At 28.8% G+C, this 26,407-nt stretch overlaps 2 protein-coding genes across 2 annotated transcripts; both read right to left on the reverse strand.

Annotated features, from left to right (window-relative positions):
* Positions 1-1,421: 1,421 nt before the first annotated feature.
* On the reverse strand, positions 1,422-3,461 carry TRIADDRAFT_54536 (uncharacterized protein; the record flags this gene model as incomplete). Its single annotated transcript, XM_002110985.1, has 4 exons — positions 1,422-2,474; positions 2,882-2,921; positions 3,086-3,190; positions 3,415-3,461. 4 exons carry the CDS (start codon positions 3,459-3,461, stop codon positions 1,422-1,424), a joined length of 1,245 nt encoding a protein of 414 aa, XP_002111021.1.
* An 8,838-nt stretch (positions 3,462-12,299) lies between these two features.
* On the reverse strand, positions 12,300-13,322 carry TRIADDRAFT_54537 (uncharacterized protein; the record flags this gene model as incomplete). The annotated part of the gene is made up of 1 exon (XM_002110986.1): positions 12,300-13,322. The coding sequence occupies one exon, from the start codon at positions 13,320-13,322 to the stop codon at positions 12,300-12,302; it is 1,023 nt and encodes a 340-aa protein (XP_002111022.1).
* Positions 13,323-26,407: the final 13,085 nt, after the last annotated feature.

A 26,407-nucleotide genomic window follows, 5' to 3' on the forward strand; every position in this document is an offset into this window, starting at 1 on the left:
GATACCTCTACATAAATTTTCCCTCTACCTCTATAATGTCTTCTGTGCTTATGTTGAACAATAACATTCAACAATAAAGTCATCCCACCAACACCTTCGTAATTTCACTTATCAAGATTTTAAATTGATTTGATGGGCTACATTTAGTACTAACCAATATATATTCATCATGATAATCAAGATACTGTCAAAATTTACTCGATTTTTAATTGTTATACGTCAATACCCGTATGGCATATCAATGGCGCTAAAAGGATAAAGATCGACTTAATTCAAGACGACTATACCTAACGTGCTTAGTCTATGTTGAATTATAATGAACAGCAAACAAAGTTATCCTATCAATGCCTTCACAGTTTCATTAATCAAGATTTTTAAAATGATTTGATAAGCTGCAACTAATACCAAGCAATATTTATTGCAATGAACTTATCCAATGGATGTCAAAGTCCACTAAGTTATTATCGGGCTTGTTGATATTGACTCCCTTCAGATTCTTATTTTAGCCACCATCAACACCTAATTTCTGATATTTGAAACACCACAAGCAATTTCAGTCTATCGTACGCATATATATGTCTTACATGATAGTCATACTTTATTAATATCACACCTAAGTTAAAGCTAAAGGTTACGATATGATATGCGACATAAACAGAGATCAAAGATAATCTTACTGTATGTTATGTAATTTTATCAACTCTAGTCATAACAAGTTGTGAGTAAATAGTCATCATTTTATGTGCACTTTAAATTAGCTACGGTTAATGATGCCAATTTAATGAATCTTAATACATGTAGTGCAATATAATGTAGCATAACTTCCCTTGCAATTTATGCATATTGACTACAGTATTATACCATATATACAGTAAAATATGTTAAAAAGAAGTAAATATCATAAAACACTTGTAATTTGTAAACATCTTGATCTAGTTCTAGATCGTTTCTGAATGACACCGGCTAGATTGGTCCGTGAATTCGGACGATAAAAAAATGTCATAATGTTATAATTTCTTTTGAAATGCACTATAGTCAGGAATAATTTACGATAGAATTAATAATTCATATTAACCACGATTTTCGTAAATACATTTGAAACAAATCCCTATACATAAAATGCGAATTTCTACGGGCAATCTCGAATTATTACCAGCTGATGATACACTAGATTACTGCGTTAAATTATAAATAAATTAGTGTAATAAAATAACTTAGTAGGATACAGGCTGATTTTCTACATCATGGCCGAAAAGCATTTATCATTTTTAAACGTTGAAAGAAGTTACTTGTAGTTAATATATGAATGACAGGGCAACATAGACATGCAATATCATTAAATTACTTGTTCTGTTTAATTTAATTTTCTCAAAAGTTCAATATATGAAAGTGCAGTAAAAGGAGAATTGAAACCATTAAATTTAATTTAAACTTGTACCATTCCGTACAGTAGTAAATGAGCTTATAGGAGGAGAACGGCTTGTGGGAGATACTTGCTTCTTACTTCTAACCGATCTTTGAAACTGAAAACTCTCCTTACAAACATGTTTAACAAAGGTTTTTCTAATTTCCGGGTTTAAGTAGCCATACATGACTGGATTGATAAACATATACGAAAAAGAAAGATAACGTAGCCCTTTCATGTGATCAGTTAAGTCTAATGGTATTCGAAAGAAATGGACAAAAAAGAAGATATGATAGGGTAAACACATAACAGTAAAAGCACATACAACTACAGCCATATAACGAGCAGCTCGAACATTTCTTACTAGCGTACGCTTAGACACATTTTGACGGCCAATATTAAATTTTCTAATATGCCTGTTAGCAATAATGAAGATATGACCATAGACAATCAGCATTGATACTAAAGGTAAAAAGAATACTACACAATAAATGACTAAATAGTAAGCTAGCTCTGACTCCTCTTTAAATATATTACGTACAACACATAAACCTTTTAGAAAATAACGATGTGACCAAAATGGAGCTGCAGCTGCAATTAAAGCGATTAACCATGATATTGAGATAGCAATTACTGATGATCTAATAGTTATATCTTCAATATAACGAAATGGGAAAAGGATAGCATAATATTTTTCATAGCTTATTAAACACAAATGAAGACATACTGCTACATCGAACAATACGTAAAATTGCGGCAACAATGTACAAAAAATTGAATTATTAAAGCGAACATCTTTTCGAACAAATCGTGGAATAAGATATAATGACGCCCAAAGTATTGCTGCAGTGGACATGCTTATAATTATGACGTTAGTAGCTTTCCATAGATTTCGATGAAACAAAATAACGCATAACAAAATTGCATTATTAACAATTGTTAATATGGCAACAACTAAAAGAATATATTGTTCTTCATCCCATGTATAAGGTTGTTTAACTGGCGGAGTCCTACTGTTTATCGTTGCATTGATTGAAGCACTAGAAATCATCGTCGATTTTAAGAGGAACTATCGTTGTTAATGGATAGATTAGATATTTTGCTATAAATCTACAGTTAAAAAAAGGCAGAAATACAGGAAATAATTAAAATGCTAATTTAATAATCGATTTAACAGAGCTTACATTATGAAATAGTAATACGAAAAGCATACAGTAAACATCCATAGGATATAAATGAAATTAGAGAAGTATTCGCGTTGGTATGGTATGCATGATATAACGAAATTTTATTTTACTTTAACAAGGCATTACGTCTTTATGGTGGTAAGATGTCGGTAATAAAGTAGAAATCAATCAATATAGCTACCGCTGTGGAAGTTAAATCAACATTACACTAATTTCTTCATTTTTAATTTGATAAGGCAACAACGGTAAGCTAGTCATGCGAACGAAGAAATCAATAAAATTATCGTACCTTCTCGAAATAAACCAACTGTAAGTTACCGCTGATCAACCTAGGAAGTCATAAGAAAGTGTTAACCGTCTATATAAATAAAACATCTATCTACTATTCTTGTATTCTTACAACTAGTATCAACCAAATTTAAATAGTTATTGCATGCACAAGGTTTATAAAGTTTAATTCATGACGAAAGGCAATCAAAGATAACGTGCTTACTTGTAACACTCACACTTCAATTTTAATTCCTCATCAAACGAGACGCCATTGCTGCAACAGTGCGGATCCGATACCTTTGTAAATGAATAAATCTCAATTTGTAATCTGTCAGAGAATTGCAAGACAGACTAAATTAGAGATAATTTCAAAGAATAAAATTTCAAAAGACACTATTAATCTCAACTTTTTATATACGGAAAATTATAGTTACTGATTACTCTCTATTACTGCCTGTAACACATTAGATCATGTTGCCACCAGGTGTCTACGTTTCATCAAATCACAAATAATAATGCTGTATTTGCTACTATGTGAAATGCCCTTGCTACCTTGATCGCTGTAACAATATATAAGAAATATATGTTATATAGACCATGTATGAATACGTCTGGTCATAGCATTCATAAGTACAAGGTCCTTTCGAAGAACAGCAGGTGTTCTTAAATATCGATCAATTACCTTCTTCCGTAGTAATTATCATATTATTATTCCCTTATTTTTAAACTTGTTTTTGAATTTGATCATTTTCTAGATATAACATATTAATCTCACATATAAAATAGAACTTAGAATTGATATGGTATAAAAAGAAAAATTACATTAAGACTAGACATAATTAAATTTTAAATCTGAAAAAAGTCAAAATATCTGTTGTGTTTAATCATTTACGTGTGATATTGGAATCTACTGTATAATAATAAAATATAGATAGAAAGCATTAATGTATTTGCGTCACAGAATGAAAAAGCAATTGTAACGCCACCTGTATATTTCTTACATACTGTACTAGGCAATAAATAGTTTTTCTGTTATAAATCATTTAGATTAGGTTGATCTCTAATATAAATAATAGATTAAAATATTAATATGATATTATAGCATGTCAATAGCTTATGAACAAAGAGTTGGCCTTAAACTCCCTATAATTCTGCTCCAGACATAATCTAAGGTCATTCAAAAAGCAGATCAGAAGTGTTTAATTTACTATAGATAAAGCTATACGAAGTACTTTTGAACTTTCCAATTAGTAGCGTTTGTTATGGAAGGAATTACTTTTAAGCTTATAAAAAGCATAAGTAAAAATAAATTATCAGCTAATGTACCTAAAGTAATTACTTTATCAGCGTTATGGAAATATGCTGACGTTTCAGATAGACAATTTCTACGTGCTAAAATTAGATAATCATGCGCTATAATCAATTAAATAAAACATTTTATAGCGACTTTTATTAGACGAATTTTATATAGTACGCTAGTTTTGAGATGATATCGCTGCGAAACGTATTATTTTAAAAAAAGACTACCAATAATTAAAAAAAATCGGAGACCATAGTGTTAAATTATCAGAATCGTGATGAAGGTTAGGTTATGGAAAGGATTTAAATAGAGCTGAAAATAATTCAGTTTATTCTATCGTTATGCCTGTTTCCAATACGGCTTAGAGCTATTACGTATCAGCAAGATTAGCATAAATATTAATAAGCTAATACCGTTAAATTTTATTTTCAGAATTTGTCATATTTTATAATATTTCATTAGAATTCTAAAGGTTTGATCATTATTTTACGATAATCAGCGACTTTATTTAGAGGTAGACAATTATTATCAAAAAGCGAAACTGAATCTAAAATGTACCCTTTATCTAAATTTTTCATTATCTATTAAAGATATTGCTGTAAAATTAAGAATAATAATGGTTTTATTGATCACTGCTTTCTTACAGTAACTAAATATTACCTTAGCAACAGCCAACTCTTCAATTCATGCTAATCCGGTAACATTTGAAATATGATAACCTTTACCCATGAAATATTAAATGCTAGCTATTTTAATACTATCTTTTCAATTGATTACCTAAAATGTCGGAAAATCAATCCTATTTCAAATAGAATGAAAGAAGCTATCTGATATTTTAATATGACTGTTACACTTTCTAGTTTATCGTAACAATAATTTAATAGTCCAGTAGGGCTTGAGTACTGAACAATCACGAGTCCAATAGAGCTTAAGTACCGAACTAACTTTATTATGCGTTAGGAGCCGTTATATATAAGAGACAATTACCAGTAATGTGCAATAACGGACATACCATGAATGTTAACGACAATCTTATCTTATTCATAATAAGATAACAACTTATTTTCTTAGATATGCTATCTAGGACTTAATCGTCATCATTACAGAACAACTGCAGAAATATACTGAATAAACAGGCTTCTTCAATATGATAGATCTTATCGATACTATGTCTACAACAACTGTATTATTTCGTAACAATGACATAATATTACGCTAGCACGATACAATTCAATAAAATTTTGAAACCAACGTACAATTAATTAGAGTTATTAATTTGCCTGCTATTAATTATTTCAAAGAGTATAGGCGTATTGTGAAATTTTTGACAATTTCGGCATTGTTCAAAGATATAAGGGATCCGTTTTTATTTTAAGCTATGTGTGTTCTTATTTCTATATTATGTGACAGTATCAATTTACACATTTTACTATGAGAAAAAATACATAAAAATTTAAACAGATGTCCTTAAAATATTATGCAGTATAAAAGTAATGGATGCAATACTGAGACTATTACGTAGAGCAACAATAAAGGCAAAGTATAGACGATTTTAAATTAGTTAATTGGTTATGATATATTGACTTATTTGATTTCTTGCACTTAGCAACGGCAAAGAAACAAGAACCTCAAATATCGACAAAATGACCAAGAACAAATTATATACAAATCAAAAATCATTTCATTGAAAACACACTCTCATGGTTTCTTCACTACCACCCAGCTTATTCGCACTACAAATATTTGAAATCTTATGGGTGTTGTTATGTGATAACGATTTCTATTCACATATATTTGCATATTGTTATCGATATTTCATGTCGGAAAGGCCATCATCTAATACATTTAAAACGGCCAAAGTATACACGTGTGAGGTTGATAGATCAAGAATCTTCAAAACTTTAGAAAATTAAGATTTATTGAACAAAACCTCGTTTACGAAGATGCAACGTAATCGATTAGCTGAGGACCTGTAACAAGAAAGAATATTATTATTATTATTATTATTATTATTATTATTATTAAAGAATATTAGTATTATTTACTATGCTAAACTACTCGCTTATATACTTTTCCGCGCTTACAGTCTTAGCACCTTACTTACTACACACTTCAGTATTAGCATCTCAAATACAGGGTAGTTTACACCTTTCATGTGAAGCTCTAGTGTGAGCACTGTAGCGCTCCTCTTTAAAAGGATTGCAGTTACTAAGCTAGCTATATTTAATAATTAAGCCTCTAACGAGAATATCTATCACATGTTGAACACAATAACTATGGTAGACATTACTAAATATATCATCAACTTAGAATACAATATTACACTATCTTACAACACGATATCAATCAGTATAGGATATTTGATCAAAATCTAACAAACGGAAATAAAGCAATTTTGCAAACTAGTTCTCACATAATTTTTACATATAGTATAAAGATACGTCATAAAATGAAATATAAAGAACGAAGAATAGAATCCAAATTGTACGTAATTTATAAAATATTTGATTAAATACTACTATCCAAGATTGAACCTTAAGTAGCAATATTTAATTTTGAAATTTCGCTACTACTTAAAATTTATTTGTACAATGTAATACTGTAATACTGTAGAATACTATGTTACCATTTGTCTCTGTGCTATATCTTGTAAACACTCTCATTCTAGTTTTACTGAAAAGTTAAATTTAAAAGTTCGCGCTAAACTAGCAATAAGGTTGCCAAACTCTTAACGGAATACTAGTAGAAAACTAAGTGTATATACCATAACATATAGTAACGACATTATCATTTCTTTGGTGTACACTTTCTAAACTATTTTAACTCAGATACTCAATACCTTTGCAAATATAACTATCTCATCTTTATCTAATCGTAAATGGCGTAATTACCTAATTTATCAATACTACTGTATATTAATTAATATTTATTGCAACTACAAGATAGAAATGTTAAAGGACGTAACTATCTCATTTTTCAAGCTACTCGTGTACAGTATTATACCTTTATCAGAATTATCTACAGTATATCATATCAATCTAAAATAATTCTAGTAAGGCTGGGATCACCTTCATGGCTAATGCATCGGTATCTCATTAAACGAATCAAGACTTTGTAAATTTTGAGTTCTATTTTGTACTGTAAGATCACTTGTTAACTGCTGATGATAGCAATTACTGTATTAATTCTATAATTGATTAGCTGAAATCTTTTTCCATTTAGGATGTTTCATATAACATATTTAACAGTATATTATAGCATAGCAAGTCACTTTACTCAATGCCCCTATAACGTTAGCAAGATTAAATGACTTAAATAGCTATTAAGGTTAGTATAAGAGATCCTATAATGGTAGAGATATCTTCTCTGTCTTGATGATAATAATAACGTTATCGAGTAAAAGTACATAAATAAGATAATCAGTTTTTATCTATACTGCATATGGAAAAGTAGATGGTTGTTAGTAATATGCAGCATGTTGGAGTCAGAAGCCGCTACTGTACTAGTTAAGAAGTTATAGTTGCTTGTAAGATAGTAGAGGATGTTTCCTTCGGTTGTATATAAAGCAAGCTCTTTCTGTTATTATTAGTTCTTTTCCTCCATTAACATTAGACTCCTAGTAAATTATAATGAAAGCTATTACTATCCGCTGACGTTTACTTTAGATTTGAATTTTAATACATTTGGTCCCAATAATACTGTATAAGAGTATGCGTTTCGTGGTATATTCATGCAATGTAAAACTTGGATTTCAGATTTAATCTAAGATATAGTAAAGCATGGTTGATGCTTTACAGTAATATTCTATTCCAATAACTTAACAAGGACTACAAATAGTAACGGAAATCTGGTATTAGAAGAGTAATATAATTCACTCATATTCTTTATGGCGTATTAGAGTATTTAAATATGTGATTAATTTCATTCAGAAGTCTTGTTTCTACCTATTTCCAAAGATTATCTATCTAATGGCTATGAGACTGCAATTTTATAGTAATACTAAACCAGCTTGATTAGTTAATATTAGTAATGTCACATCTAATTAGTATATTTAGGAAATTTCTGTTTAAACAACTAATTGGAGAGCTCTAGCAGAGTATGTATTAGATAGGGTAAGACAGAGTTAATACCGAATGAATCATCAGACCACCGTGTCAAATTTGTCTAGCACCAGAAGAACAGAAAATGTGATGATGTTTCACACATGATCACTAAGTATTGTTGTACTATTGATAATAATATACTTTCTCGTTAAAAAAATTAGTAAGAATAGTAATTTCTAACATTATTATAGAGATTATACTAATTTTATTTTCTAAATGGGTAGCTTTGGCTATTTTTACAGCTTACAAGTATATTATCGTTTTCGTTTGATTCAATACAACACTAATAATGATGAAAGCTGATATGCTCCTTTACGATGAAAATGTTTACAGTATTAAGTTGCCAAACCGATGGCAGACTTATTTTACTATATTTTATTATAGTTTTCACTATATTTTATTTCTGTATTTATTCTACTATGCGCTATAAAACCTCCTGATTCTTCAGTTTATAAAAGTAGCTCAAGGTCTTACTAGGATATTTACCTGATAGCTTATATTTATCTGAAAGTATTATAACTAGCATGCCTACCGTTATAACGTAAAAATGATATTTCGAAATTTGATAGACGATGTTATTTTTCAAATATAACAATTTTATAAAATGCTATCATAGGCTAAATATAATCACTATCGGCTGCCATTTAAATAAATCGAAATTTCAATAAAAGGAAATAGAGACTGTTAAACCACATCATGAAAATGAATTATCGGTATTTACTCAGTAATAAATCTTTAGGCAGGATAAATATCTAATTTCGATAAAGTCTGCGCCTATTTCAAGCAATATTTTCTATAAATAGAATATTATGTTATTGACTGGTGGAAACTTTACGATTATACACTCTACTTCGATATAATGGTAGTACGAATATGCTGTAATGGCACTAAAAATTGACACTATAGTAAACACAGGATTTTGGACGATATTGATTTTGAATTCGCATATCAACTGCTATTAATAACATATATAGCTATCTATTTCATTCGCTAACTGGTTTCATTGATAATCAGAAATCTAAATGAGACTGCATCACAAAGGCTATTAGTAAGCTTCGACTCTAGACTGATAGCCCGATGATTGATTACATAACTGAAAAAATAAATTATCAACCTTATTCAAAATTACTGCGAATAAATATACCAAATGGCAACTAATCGATCATGCTGTTATCTCTTATTTTTTTTAATTCGAGTATATAACAGTTATGGTACTGCGTTACCAGTTAGTAAAGTAGTCTAGATAAGGTCATGTGTTACGTTCAATTTTGCTAGGCTTGTAGTTAATTCTTTAGTGGTAGAATTGTGATATAAAACATAAACTGCTACGAGTTAATTTACTGTAGGTTGAAAAGCGTACTAGGCTCTAGTAATATAATCGAACCGTATATGAACTGAGGATGAGTATTTCAACACTCTAAGTTTTAGTTAACGCTAGAATTTACTGTAGAAATCTATTGAAGCGCGTATGGTTATAAAATAAAAGTAGAAATTACTTAAGAAGCGTTCAGGAGTCTTAATGTAAAGAAAAGTGTAGTAATTATTCAGTTGTCTGTGAAGTGCAGCCGAAAATCGAGTTCTCATATATCGCTCGCATAGAGACTGGAAAAACTGGGGAAGTAGCCCGAGTTATTGTACCTACGCTATAGTTATTTACAAAATCTTTGCTACAAGAGAGGGTTATGACAATGAGTCAATGACTCGATAATATTGTAGATAATGAAATATTTAAAATTATTTAAAATGACGCAATTGACCAAAATCTGACTTTAAGAAATCTCACTCTGTAAGTATGCGATCAGTCAAGGTCATTGACCTGATGTGACTGTAAAATATATAGTTGAGGCCAGAATAGTACTGTAATTAAAGAATAATAGTAAAATTCGTCAGCTAAAAATATTAATAAGTCTTATCTTTTTTATGAACTGTGTGCTATGTAATTGCTATAAGAATTTAACCAAATCTGAATAGTCTTACTAAGCATCTGTACTGGATAATTTGCGCTAGATCAGGATAGGACTTCAGATCTTCAGGTCTACAAGATTTCAATATATGTGCCAGTGTTTTAGACACATAGTTGCATACCTGGGGTAATTATTTATATTTAATGCACAGCTAGGTGTGCGAGTTGGACTAGTTGATTAATAAATTATGAGATTTATGCTCTCCGATACTGACAGTATTATAACAATCGATAATGACACACTAACGCTTATCTAATGATCTAGTACCAAACTAGTAAAACGTTGTCTCATGAGGTCATAAGGATAATTACGGTCGCATTCATAAACGTTTATCTACGGTAACAGTAATGCATATCATAGAGCAATTACATTCCAGATGATGACTTATAATTTGTATCGGTCCATCAATTTGAAAGATATCGCCGATTACCCATCTTAATACAAAAATCCTTGCTCTTTAATAATATAGTTTATTGGAAATGATCAGATTTTAATTTTACAGGATTGTTCTAATTATTTAATAACAAGCTAATATTTCTCTGAACGAAATCAACATACTAACATACACGAAATACCTGACTGAGCCTCCACATTTCTAGATGTTTACCTGGTATTAAATCAGGAGAATCTACTAATTGGGGAAGATCTAATTGACAATTTTGCTCATAAACTCTTTATCGCGTCCAATTCATACTATGGAGCGATGGAGTCAAAATTGTGATGTCGCGTCACTGTAGTAATTCAATATTATATTAAGTATTACATTATTAATGATCAAAAGACAAGCCAACTAAAACAAAAATGATCGAATTAAGTGTGGTACAATAATTTAATACCATAAAATTTGTTAGATATGATCCAATGAAAATAATTTACTTGTTCGATACAATATTCTACGATGATGGATTAGTGTAACTACAGTAGTATTTAGATCTAGCATGTCACCAGTATCATCTACTTACATCAACAATCACCACTGCGAAGTATTAATATATTAAAAATGAAAAATCTGGGGAAATAATTGATTTTAAATCGGATAATTTATACATAATGAGAGATTAAGAGATAATAAAGCGAAAAACTGCAATAGACGCAAAAACGAAAATTTAGTCCACTTTTAAGTACAATACATGATTTCGGCGCTATAAATACTCAGCTACTACGCATAATAACTAGGATCGACGACATAGTTGTATATAAGGGCGGATATAGAGGATATGATGTTTATACATTGTTATAAGGTAAGAAATTATTAAAAGTTATTCCTTAATCATTACATGTAGATTAAGAGCTTTCAACATAGAAGAATTAATGTGCAAATTAAATTCCTTTATAGTCGATGAAATCTAGTTGTTTAATATCCGTATACGTTATAAGGAATAATACTTTTCAATTATCAACTACTAAAATCGGATACTAACAGGGTGATAGGATGACATATCATTATTCGTAAATTTTACTCCGGATTTTTTCACCCTTATTTGAAACTGTAAGACACTAACAAAATCAAATTTACGTTGGATACATCTAATCGAAGAGTAGATGTGTAAAGATATATAATTTTAAATAGTTCATAATGACTATGAAGCTATATTAGTTACCAATAAAGTTAGCAATTTTAGTAATCATAACATGTAATTTTATATTTTGTCATTTGGTCTATATTTGTAATCAAAAGTTGTAGCTAACGAGTAATAATTAATAATTGATAGACGGAACGAAAAAATGCGGTTGTTATCATTATTGGTAGCGTAATAGCAACAGCATTTACAAATACCTTTGATGTAGAATCAACTGCCATAAACAATACATGAAATGTTCGAATTATAGTAATAAAAATTTTTAATCCATTTGTATTGTAAACGTAATATTGTTAGCTTGATATCTTAATATAGTTAATGAAGGATTAACATGCTATCCTAATAGTGTTACTGGTTAAAAGTTGATGAATATTTTAAAAATTTGTTATGCTAGCTGCTGCAAATTATATCTCTTTGAAATTATTTTAATTGATTCATGAAGAATTCTTACACAGGTAGCAATTATTTCGAAGAAAATTATTCGTATCTTTTACACCCAACGAACTTTACCATGTGAAGCATAACGAGAGTTCGTCACACTTCCTGAAGGAAGAGGCTGGATACGATCAGCTCTTCGATAACCAATACACTTTAAGAACCCTTTTCTTGTATCATAATGGAAGTAACCATACAAGACTGGATTAACCATTGGATAGCAGAAGGCAATATAGCGAAGTGTTACAAATGTCGTAAATAACTCTTTTCGTGGTTGTAAAAACATGGAGAAGAAAAAAGAGACGTACGGTAACCATGTAACAACAAATACTCCAACGATAATTGATAGATAACGTGCAGCTTTAATATTCATAACAATTGATTGTTTATTTTTACCAGCATCCTGATCTAAATCGAGCTTTAGTTGTTTATTAGCAACGATAAAGATATTACCATAAGCCAATACCATACATGCTATAGGGATGAAAAACAAGATTGAAAATACAGCAATTAAATAGTTCTTTTCAGAAGTCAAATCTTGCCTATTAAGAACATGACATGTCTTATAATTAAGTTGTCGAAATGTCATTTGGGGTAATAAAGCAACAATTAAAGGCAATATCCAAACAGTGACGATAGCGATCGATATACTTAATGTCGAAGCCCATCTTATATACTCAAATGGATAAATAATTGCAATATATTTATCTATACTAATCAGACATAAATGTAAATTGATTATAATTGTTAAAAAGATACCAATTTGGGGTGACAGCGAGCAAAATAACCAATCCGTACGTATAAAATTAATTAAGCTCCAGCGTGGTAAGAGATAGAAAGCACCCCACAGTATACCGACAGCCGACATACTTGCCATAAAGCTATTGGTTGCTTTTTTAAGATCATTGGTAAAGAAGATTAAGCCCAATAATATCGAATTAGTAATGATTGTCGGAATGGCAATCACCATCCATACTATTTGCTCCGAACCAAATAAAGGCGGAGTTGAAATTGTTGAATTATCAAATACAGTTGTTACCAGTGTGCTAGTAATTTTATCATAAGAAGAATTATCCATTTTTATTCAGAAGATGGAGAAAACTTTAAATATATGTCAATAAAAATTAGACAGGGGAGCTATAAATGCTATGATGAAGCTGCAATTTATCATACAGATGATAAAATTAGATGTAAAATATTGGATAATGCCAATAACAGTGGTTTCAATGGTTTTATCAGTTTTAGAATCTGGTCAAATTGAGAATTGTTGGATTGTATTGATGGTTGATTGATTAGTTGCCCTAGTAGAAAAAAATTTATATATATAGTTTAATTCAGTGTAAACAAAGCTCTTCACAATAACTTTGTATAATAATAGTTTTACTGTCTTCTATACTATCTATTACGTCACGATGTAGGACATGTAAGTGGATTCATTTCGCTTAAACTGATTTTTCTAAAAGGAAATGATATCGCTACCAGTTATTAATCATTAATTAGATCAATAAGTAACAATGGATAGGGAAACTTCTCATAATAAAATGGAATGATCACAATTTTTCATTTGTGGTATATGAACATGTAATTTCAATATCAACTATAGATAGTTTTTGTTTCACTTTTAGTATTTTAATTAATACTTTCGAGAACAAATCAAATCCTAACGGGTAAAACCTCGATAGTTGTTTGTTCTGAAGATGCATCGAGGGAATGCATACACAATCTCACAGTTAAAATTTAAGTTAACAATTTGATTAATTTTAATTATTTTTATTAATAATAATTTTATTTTCTGGCATGAAATAAAATTGTAATAATTGATGTACAGCCAACCGTGAACACATATTAACCGGATAATAATAGTAATTATACTTAATTCACACATAAGTCTTTTTAAATAGAAGATAAATATCGCCAGTGCTATATGTTATAAGAATGCCCCCTAGTTATATTTCACGTGAGTCAATTATAACTGTCCTTTTTCTCATTTTTCTCTCTGTTAAAACTAATAAAAGTTGGCGCAAATATTCATTTTACATTATGAATTGATGATAACTGCATTTAAAACGATAATAAAAATAAGAAAATATATTAGTATATGCTCATATATAGAACAGCGGTATTTTAATTAGACTATCTAGTAGGTTTAATAAATCTGAATTAAAGTAATCTACTGGTATTTTTTTCCCTATACTTATGATATGTTTCAGGAAAATTTAAAATATTGACTCTAAAATAAAGTACCTTATATGCAGGCATGATTTGTTAGTATAAAGGTACCGGTACCGTATAAAATGTTCTCTGTACATTTCCTGCATTTCCTGTTTCATGTTTACTTTACTATTTTTACAGCTAAAATAAAGTTATGAAGGTGCCCTTTCATATTTTTGAATAAATCAAAGCAGTTGTGAAGGATTAATTTTTTATATCCTTATCATGTAGTAAATTCAAATTTATGTTATTTTATCTAAGATCTTATTTAGTTATAATCATACTATACAGTATAACATATGATCTGTCATAATGTTATGATCGCCAAAATAAAATTGACAACTAGTAAGTTTTATATTTGCGACTTTTTAATTTACTTTATTAGGCAGGTATCGATTAAAATCCTTTTTATAATTTCAACGTTTTACAAATTAATAAGTATAATTTCTAGCAAAATTTTTAAAAAGTGTGTCTAGCTGTTAAATGATTTAAAAATAGCTACCGTTTATGAATCTGCCTACAGGTAAATCGATATAACCGTGTCAGGCTGTATTCGCACAATGAAAATAAAATTAAATGCTTAAATGGCTTGCATTGCTGATAAAATAAATATTATTGCTTATCGTTATCGACGTGAATAAAAATTCGTTATTCTCGACAGCATCTGGTTATTGATTGTATTAATTATAACAATAGATGAGAATTGGCTTCGCCGTAATTATTCTCCAATAACTATGGAACAGTAAGGAGATCGGTTTGCAAATATGCAACTCTACAATTACCTATTGAAATAAATGCAGAGTGACTATTGTTGATTATTAAATAATACATGTCATCTTAGTCTGCCACCTTCCTATAGAAAAGGCTTCATTAAACCTGATTAATGTTAATTATTGATCTAACTATAATAACAATATAGAATAAACTTTATCTTAATTACATTACCGCGTGATGAATGCCTATGAAATCACATCATAACTCGAGTAAAATCAGCTTGATGAGTATATCGATTACTAGCTTGAGAAAATAATAGTAGGATATAAAACTAGTTAGCTGTATCTACACGACTCAAGACAAAAACATTCCTTTTGTTACTACGATGAAGCAAAAATAATCTGCTCGAGTAAGTTTCAATTTTATGAAGGTATGGTTTTAATGGTAATAAAAAAATATGATCTTATCACGAATCTTCATAATTTAAAAGCACAATTTTTCTTGAATGGATGACTTAGGCTCATGAAATCATAACAGCTACACGTAATTATTGTTTCTTAAATATTTCTTCAATCTTATTTTCCACTAACAATGATTTCAAACGGAATAACCACATCTTTATACCGATGAATATCGTCTTAAAAGCAACTATGCATTGATGCCTTTTATTTTTGTTGATGAACGGATACTAATATCTAATTCTTAAAATATTATCATAACAGTATCTATGGAAACAAAATATACAAGGCGTTATATTCTTTGGGATACTGCTTAATGAAAGGAAAACTATTATAAAATAAATAGCTAAAAGGAATTACTAAGAAATTTTTACAGGATAACTAATTTCGTATTTTAAAATCATAATCTTAGCAGAAATAACAAAACCTACATTCATCTTTTAGATATATCTGTGTAACATTTTAAGTGGCCGATAACAATTTCAATTTACTATGAACAAATAGATTTGAATCTCACGATCTATAGCAATAGCAAGACAGTTTTTACTTACGTACTATTTGATATTGCAATTAATATAGTAGAAATGACGAGTTTAATTACACTAACATGTTAGTCTACTATTTTCAAGTAATAGTACATGTGTAATAATCTCTTATAATATTTAAGTTTTAAAGAAAATGTTGACTATATACAGTACTGCGTATCGATAATAAGACTAGAAAATAATAAAAATAGGAGTGGTGCCCCAAGTAAATTTTTCACTTTGGAATTATATCACCAATTACATTGGTGATTGAGTAATAAAACCAAAATCTGCCATAACATTCTATAGGTTTGTTAAACTAAATTCAGGGAAAAAGAAAGTAATGATAATAAAATTTATAATTTATAAAATTGTTCCAACATTCTACTAAATCAGTGACCTATATTATACTAACTTTCATTAACTTTCTTAAACCACAATTTTAACTCTCGATAGCTCTAGTCTTAACTCTTAATTTCAATTATTTACAACATCTAAATGTACATGTTAACATAATTCTATTCCCATGAAATAGTGTGCTAATTATTGATGGAAATAGATATCTGACTATCGGAAGCAGTAAGAAAATGGTAGCTCTTTGTAGTAAAAAATGGATTAGCCACAAAGAGTGAACTGCTTCCTTGTTCTGCTAATTCAATCGCTTATTGTAAAGCAATTTTTTAATCTTGACTAACATTTTAGAATTTTTAGCTGTGATAATGAGTTGGGTTAAGGTATCCCTGCCGAAATCGACAGCTAGAGTGATCGGTCAATTGACAAAATTATTCAGATTTTTGCTTACAATGGCAATTGCTGATTTATCACGTACAGACATCATGGAATACAATGGATAATATATTACCCGCAAATCACAAAAATTAAAAGATACAAATGGCTTTTTATTCTGTAAAATTGATAGGATTACCCCTCAGTTTCTAAAGAAGATTAAACATTAACGTACAATAAATACTTCATAAAATGGAGCGATTGGATGACAGTTGCATTTCAACTAGTCAATCAAGAACAAAGTGGATCATCCTTTGCAACTAATCAAAGTCTATACATTTGTCATTTTAAAATGTTACCATAGTTAATCTACTCCAAAATAGGCTCCAACAGCATTAATCTATGCGTAGAATAACCTAATTAGTGTATTACCGTAATTATGACGTTAGCAAAATAAATCTGAACTTTTCTAAGGCCTACAAACCTTCTGTAAACTAACGTTTCACAAATGACCAAATTTGAATTAAAATTGATATGGCTCAAAACAGGGTTTTTACACGGTAATAACTTTAACTTCCCCAAATTTTCTAATTATTGCATCAATTGTCTATTACATTCATCAGATCTTAATTTAAATATTAAATACACAATTCACAATTATTAAAAAACTTTATTTGCTTTCACTAGATGAAACGTAAAAATAACTTAGTGACAGTTTCTTGAGCATGTCGAGATACCCTATAAGTCTTAGTTGGTGCATATTAGTGAACTACTGTATGTAGTTGTTATTTGCGTGAGTACAGAAAAGAAGTTTAAAGTTTTAGCGTACATTAAGTAAAATCTTTAGAAAGTTATTTTTTTATTTGTGACATACTGAGATATTGTACTCTGAAAGCATTATTACAATAAGGCTTATATTAATAACTGACGAAATTATAGCTCCTAAATTTTATTACTTGGAGCAATGAACGATATCGAAGCTATTTCAATCACTTTTCTTAAATTCTAAAATAGACCAACAGGATATAAGTAATACAGGTTATTTATCATTACCGAGCTGATAATACTAACTTGACCATGTGATAAAGGCATTTTTTAATTCAATTTACATTTTATAATGCTCGCATATAAATATCAAATCTTGCTTTGAAATTTTTTAGCTAATATAGTTTATAAACATCGCAGTAGCGGAAAACAGCTACATAATTTAGTGAAGGTCTTTTACAGATTAGGTTTGATGATATAAAAATGTGAGTTAAAGCGTACAAGATTTAACTTTTTTAATCATATAGTGCTAAAAAAATGATCCGGTAAAAAATTAAATCACGGGAGTGAAGTATGAAAGTGGTATTTTAAATTTACCAGATTGGATAAGTGACATCATAGGTGATTCTGAATTAAGATCGTATCTGAGTAACATTGTTATATCAGAGCATGAATGAAGATCTCAAAATACTCACTATTGGCTGCAATTATAATAGTATGCTGTAAATTACCAGGTATTGTCATCATTATTATTTTTGCAGTATACGTAAGCAACTGTTAACGTACTTTCTTTATTTACAAATAGAAAACTGAAGCCCCTTCACAGTTCTTATACTATTACAAAGACCAATAATGGCTATTTTAGCTTTAAGAGGTGAGAATAATGATACTCACACTTATAGTCCAGGTTTGGGTCTAATACATATATCAAGATACAGGGTATCCGACGTAATACAGAGCCCCGATAAGATATAGAAAATAATGCACCTGTTCATTAACTCCAAAATTAAAATCGCAATGTTTCATTTAACAAAGATTTTCACCTGCTTTCATTTAACATCTTTATAATTTCCGTATAAATTAAAAAAATTTGTGCGTATCACTTTCTTCCGTATTACTTACACTAAACTTAGGCTGAATTTTGATTACTCAATAATTATAAGAAATTTTTTCATATCAATACGCGTATTTATGTCAGTGATCAAGAGGCAAGGTTATTATTATTGAATTTTTATATCTTTTCAGCTAAAATCATAGCGCTTACTTTAAGATATCTAAGAAAAATACAGTATATAAATACATGAATCAAGAATATAACATATGTTTGAACTCTTGTTCAGTAGCAGAAGATATGACATACTAGGCATTTCATTAACTAGGGGAAGCTACGACAATGTTAGTGATATTATCTAATCGTGAAAGAAAGAATAAGTGTACAAAAATCATGTTGCTTTGTAAGTCTAACCTACGACTTGAAACTTTTCGATATTGTAAGGAAATTATAACTTTCGAGCCTAAGATACTTCTAAAAATTTTGACGTATGCCCAATCCTTAACTCAGTAATTCCTATTATGCCACACCGTATTATGCTTCTTATCCAGTAAGAAATCTCTTTACAAATCAAATAATTTCATTTTCTTTAGGATCTAATGTACTATTTGAGGGTAGATTATAATTGATATACAATTGCCTGTTTATCGTTATCAGATAGAAAAGTTGAAGAAAAATATGATTTCTTCGATAATTTTTTGTATATCATATAAACCGTATAATTAACTTCTCCGATAGCCTTATCTGCAATTCAATTGATCTCAGCAGCTTTGAATCTACAATACCGTAGAATTTTTTTAGGATAGTTTGTAATTAGTAAGTGATTATCACATGCTTGCTGGAAAAGGAACGAGAATTACGAATTTTACGTTCTCATTACACTTAGTTTAAGCCGTTTAATAAAATTATCCAGTAAAATCCGTCTACTAATCAAGTGTAATTGATTTTCTTCGGATTCTAGGTACGGTACTGTAAAATTTAATATAAGCCCGATAATAATTGATATGCGCCGTTCATTTATCCGTATTAAATAAAATTGAAGGAAATCACGAATTTCTCTTGAACCTCTCTGTGTCTCATACGATACAACTATTTTTTTATTTAATTACCCTATATCATTTTGCGATGAAATCGTAGAATGATGCTGCTATCCTACAGAACTAGCAACTCATCTAAAGTGCCTAAAATTTAAATTGATAAGATTTCCAATGTTAGCATTAGTCATTATTTGTCGTAGCACGTAGTATTCGTAAATTGCTTTATCATCTGATATTTTTAAGGACTGCATTATAGAAAAATTAATAATACACTTCCCAAGTTGGAGTACAGATAATTTATCGTTTTTTTGGAGTATTTAGTCACATATTTCTAAACATGAACATAGGCGATTTTATCAATTTAAGGGATGCACTTTAGATATGAGTATTATCAAAATTAGCTGCAGTGTATTATATTTTCATAACTTCAGTTACTGATATTTGGTATTATTGAAAATGAGACAGAAATTGATATAAGAAATTTAATAGATCTGATTAAGGCATTAATGCATTTAAGCTAACATCGTATCTCTTTCGATTGCAAAGGAATCACTTGAAATTAAATTTAGATTAAAAATTTAAAGAGAGGATTTTCAGATAAAAACTGAAACTAATACGGTGGCTGTTATTTTTAATAGCGCAAAAGCTAAAGCGGGATTAAATTATTACCTTTAGCTAGCATTCTAGTAGATAATTTGGGAAACACTGTTCATAAGCTAGCTATCACTATCTTTAATTACATCTGATAGCTCATAAATTAGAAAATAATACATAGTCAAGAGGATATTTAAAAGTTGATTACCATGATTAAATATACAGATTATATCTTGAGTTCAATTTCATTGATTGAAGGGCGGTAAGCCATCAAAGAACTCAAATTAATTAGTTAGATCAATTTTTTAATTAATGATTCTAACCTCTTCGTTTTCAATGCGTCCTAGTATATCGAGCACCAATGAATCGAAGTTTTATTAATTTACAGGAAAAAATTTGCCAATAATGTTCTTAGTTATTCAACCGTTGGCGCTTTAGGTTCTACTTTTACTGCGATAAGTTGGCGGAAAGAAAATCGAATTTAGACGATTCTTAATGTTGATAACAAAATTAGGAAATGATTAGAGACATCAGCTATCCGAAGTAGTTATGCCATCAAAAGATCTAATTTTTTTAATACAACAATACAATTGTATTACAGACAATGTAATTGATCGAATATCTAATTCTTATATATTTATGTACAATTATGTCATTACTTCAATTTCAAACGTGTTGTCAACATGAGACGTAAAGAAAGGCAAGACGAAGGATTACTAGCTCGAATAAGTGTATAATTATAGAATTGCCTAAATAAGATGACGTGAGATATTCAACAGGAAGGTTATGTCAAATTTTATTAATGCTATTTAAATAAATAATAAAAGAAATTTTATCGAACTCAATTATTTGCTTGAAGATGATGAATGGATTTTGTTCCTGAGTCAAAAGAAATTTATCTAGTTTATAAAAATGTTATTATTATTTTGGAAATAGAAGCCCTTTTCAATTTAATAATTATTGATGATATGACTAACGGAAGGTCAAATTTTCTAGCGTTCGATTTGTTATTAAAATTCAATAATCATTATAAAAATAGAGAATAATACAGAGAAGGATAATATTGTCTTTAAAGACAAATCTATTAATTTATGAAGAGAAGTTGACTAGTGGTTGTGAAGCAAACAGCATGTCAACAATAATCAAAACGTAGTGACAATATAAATAAACTATCGTACTAATAAAATCTTACCTATTTATACCATTTTATGCATGAAAATATGAGATCCTTAAATGTCTCTTATGACTGAAGTCACTATGAAGCAAGAAGTTGATAAATTAAGCAATTAAAGCTCAATTTACTGATATTTCTAGATAATCCTTCTATTTCATAAATTTCAATTAGATACATGAGAGTATATTAGTTTCATATCTAAAGCATCTAAGTATTTTTTAGAAACAAAATTAAATGAAAAGAAAAAAAGAGATTTTTTAGAAAAATTTTTTAAAAGATGATAACCCTTTCTATTTTAAGATTAAATTATTGAAAATGGAGCATTCTAATTTATTGATGTTATTACAATAATCTAATATAATATATTCTTTACTTTATTATCCGCTTATACCTCAAGTATTTTTATTTCGTAATTACTGAATCATGCAATAATTGATAAAGCAATTATTTTCATTCAATTTTTCAATTATAGTTTTGTGCGCGTACAGTTTTCTATTATTTTACTTATTTCATTGTTTCACTCTTAAATACTAAGATCGAATACCTAATAACTACAATTAAGCTACAATATAGTATTAATTTTTAATTGCAATAAATGTAATAGTTAAATTTTAAAGTCGAATAATCAAAGCAAAATACCATAACTGAGTCTAAATGTAAAATAAAGAACAAGCATACGTTCGTATATTGAGACTATAAAACTCATGTGACAAATTAGTACATGTCGTTTATTATGTTAAGATATTAATATCATCTCTCAATGTGTTGAATGATCATAAAAAATAAAATCAAAACATTAATGTGCTATCTGTTTACTAGTTTGCGTCATATGAATGCTCTGTTAATGAAAACGTAGGTTTGAATCCAGTTGCTATAGCTAACTAGCGTGAAATAGTAGATTTTATGAAATAATTATGCATAGTATATACAGTAAATAATGCCTCATAGCAATTGTAGATACTGCGATTAAATACATAATTATTCTTTAATTTAGTTAGCGTACTGAAACTAGATTCTGATCTTATGGTTATAAACATAATTAATTGTCTAAATAAAGATATTTTTATAAACATTTATCGTAGATAAGCTAGTTTAGTCTTCATTTCTAGAAGAACACGGCTAGGGTTTTAGTGAACTAAAGATTCCGGACTGCATTCGCATAAAAATTACTACAAAGTTGTGACATTAAATTACGACAGAAAACTTTAGATAGATCTGATGAGATCTCCGCTACTATGTCAAAATATCAAAACCAATGTAGTCAACAGAAAATCTCAGACAAAATTCCAATAAAACATCAAAAAGCATACGTTAAACTTGTGTCTGAACTAATAGATTGTATACACAATATTATATTACATTATAGTATTAGATTATCAGTACTATAAATATTTTAGTTAATATCTCATTTCACAATTTATCAAAAATGCGAAATTACAAATATTTAGTAAAGTAAATATTGAGTACAAGAGCCCATTTTGAGTAGAAACAGGTGTACAATGTAATATACCTAGATTATGCTTTTATCTAAATATTACCCAAGACTGACTCACTTAAGTTATTATTTACATTTGAGGCATTATTGGATAAAAATAAATTAAGAATATACCCGTACTTGAACTATAAAATAAATACCTATTCACGTTGTAAGTTGATCAACGCATAATTATAAACTATATCACAGGCATCACGTGTAGCTAATATGTCTGTTTTTCAAAATGATATGACTTGTGTATCCTATAAGTAAAATGATTGTAAAGGTATAAAGTTAAAAGTTTGTAAAGCAGAAAAGAATGCTTTTTTCTGATATTAATATCAAGAATCATATTTTATAAATCTTCAAACAGAAGAAATATAAAATTTCTATATCGTACACATTATGGGAGCATATGAGAATTAATATTTAATTAAACATAATTACTGGTGTTTTGACTATATCGTTGTCATACTAAATGACTCTTAAGGAAAAAACCGGTAACTATGCTTTCTTTTGATTTATAACTCCATGTATGAAAGGATATTCTACTATCGTGCAACTTACTCAGAATAATATTAAACTATAAAGAGGTATTCAAGTATTACCGTATTATGCATACATGAGTGTCTATGAGTAATGCACTAGATTTTAATCGAGATTTACAATTTAATTTAAAAAAATATAACCTTTAACTCATTGATTGTATGATCTACTCTGTTAACTCTTGTGTTCATACTAAAGCTCATGGTACCGTATTATATCAATAGAGCGACAAAATGTTTTGTTAGCATACTTGTTATTATTAAATATATTAAAATTTCGATTAGGATTGCTGAACTCTTTGATGGTCTCAGCTCCGTTCGCTAGAAATGATAGCATATTAAAACAAACAATTAAGTACCTGATAGCTTTCCATTTAGCACCTTTCTTTAGCTATTGCAGAAAAGAGCTGACAATTGTCTATCGTACATTGTTTCGGTTGATAATATTGAATCGATTCCCATTATCTTGTATGCTGAGCTATCGGAATATCATCATGATGCTCTAAAATGAGAATTATCTACAATTGAAATCTTCTGTTCCAATTTCTAATTCAGAATTATAAAGTCTTCTAAACAGTAGCTGAAGCTGTCATATTTGCTATAATTCTGTTAACTTTTAAACTGCCATTATAATTGAAGTAAGGCACTTATTATTGGGTTATATCAGAGTCTAATTGAAACTGATATGTTCATTGAAGTCAAAGCGATCATCAATCTAATTGTAAATGAAAAAGTAACTGAAACTAGCTATGAATTCGTGGCATCTTTGTATCTAGTCAAATGTAATAAATTTTATAGTAGCATCGAACAAGTGTAGCTTACCAAAACTTTGAATATTTTGCTGCTTTCTATATTTTAAGGGTATACAAGTTCCTAAAAAGGGTTTCATGCACGAAAATAAATTATTCTCTTGTATTTCTGAGAAATAGAATGCGACATGGTTGTTATCAATTTTTTATTATTTCTTTATGATAAGCGAATGATTTAATTTATAATTATTTATTTAATTTTATTCCTATGTAAGAAGTTAAAGAGAACCTCTTTTTGTTAATACTTGAAAGTGGAGGTAGTCGATATTCTATAAAGAACCCCATTTAGTTCAAAGATCATACTATAAACTAAAGACTGTCTAATGCGGTACTTAAATAAACTTTATTATTTAGTTAATGTGTAATCAGCACTGATTATGATATTTATTTTCTAAATCTGAAATTGAATGCAAGAATAATTATTTTAATCAGGTTGCTGATGTTTTTATTGAATGATGTACGATATTTAATTTAGTGCTTTAATCATGGTAGGAGGGTAAAAAAATCAGTTATATTGAAAGAGGTTAGTAATACTGAAATGGCAACTTTCAAAATTCAATTTAAGATGGAGAAGCGGAAAATACTATTATAGAATATTATTAATTTTATACAAATAGTACCCAAGTTTGTCTCAGTAGTTAATCTAAAGAATTCTTATTTATACTTGTTTACTCAATATTATACATGAAATTATGACAATAAGATTCATTACCGCTTTACGTAAAAATTATTATAAAACAGTAATTTAATATGATATCAGGATAGGGACATTGTTTACATTAATTTCCCTGATATTATGCTAGTAGTAAAATTCCATCAAAATTTATGACTCTAAATCCTAGTATTCGCTAGTAGCGTTATTAATAATAGAGTAAAAAGAAAGAAAAATATTCGAAAAAATAAAATAGTTATCTGCTTGATTAAAATTTTTAATTAGATTAAACCCTATTCAAAATACTGTCATAAAGATTACAGTTTCATGAAATAAATAGATAGCTGTTGTTGCTTAGCGATATCTATGTGTAAGAAGCAGAATCTTTATGTATCGCGTTATTTAGTAACAATAGGAGCTTACTACTTAGATCTTTAATTAAAAATATTTTATTACCAACGTAGATATAAGAGATCATAAACTAAACAATGCCCTCTTAAATGTAATGGAAAGATTATCAAAGTTAAATAGTTAGGATAGCGAAATAACTATAGATCAAAGCTTTACCGCTTTTAGAATTAATTACCGTAGCTAGAGTGACAATCTAAGTGACGATCGTCCATAATATCTTCAGAATAAGATGAAGGAGAATAAAGATTATATACTTATTTATTGTTAATCACTCTTGGATGATTAATTGAAGAAATATCATATCACGATTGCTAATAGTTAGCTAGAAATTGCAATCAATAAATAAAAGCCTACATTATGTTATTGTTGGAGTTAGTTTAGAATCACGAGATTTTTAGTTATGGTAGAATTTAATTATCTATAATTAATAATCGTAATTATCTTTACGATATTTACATAGTATTGTTATTACCGGAGAGAAATACTAATTAAAATTATTGTAGACACCATCAGAGATCCTATATTTTCTATTACTTAATATAGTGTTACATTTACCAATCGTAGTATCATTTAAATACTAATCCTCATGAAATAAATCATATAGTGAGCTTTAAACAATTTTATACTTCTACTCTTATAGTAAACAGATCTCGTCAAAGATTTAAAATAATGTAAATATCTGAAAGCGTTAAAGTTCACTGAGATATTCCATTATTAAAGGCATGATATCCTTAAAATTATGTAGTACACATACTGTATATGTGCAGATTTAAGTGATGCATGTTTTAAAATATATAGAAGAAATAATTACAATTAAAATTAAATGACGTTACTAACGTTTACTAATTAGCAAGTAATCAGATTTAAATAAATAGTACTTACCAAATGTTAATGAGCGCTAGCATTGGCATATATATTTAATTTGCTTAGATTATGCTAGAATGACTAAAAATTTGTTATAAATCTGAATCAGAGAGTACGTTTGATAATTCTATATCGAATTCGCGATTGGCTTGTA

The sequence above is a fragment of the Trichoplax adhaerens genome, genomic scaffold (genome assembly GCF_000150275.1).
Source record: "Trichoplax adhaerens TRIADscaffold_3 genomic scaffold, whole genome shotgun sequence".
In the NCBI taxonomy this organism is placed as follows: domain Eukaryota; kingdom Metazoa; phylum Placozoa; class Uniplacotomia; order Trichoplacea; family Trichoplacidae; genus Trichoplax; species Trichoplax adhaerens.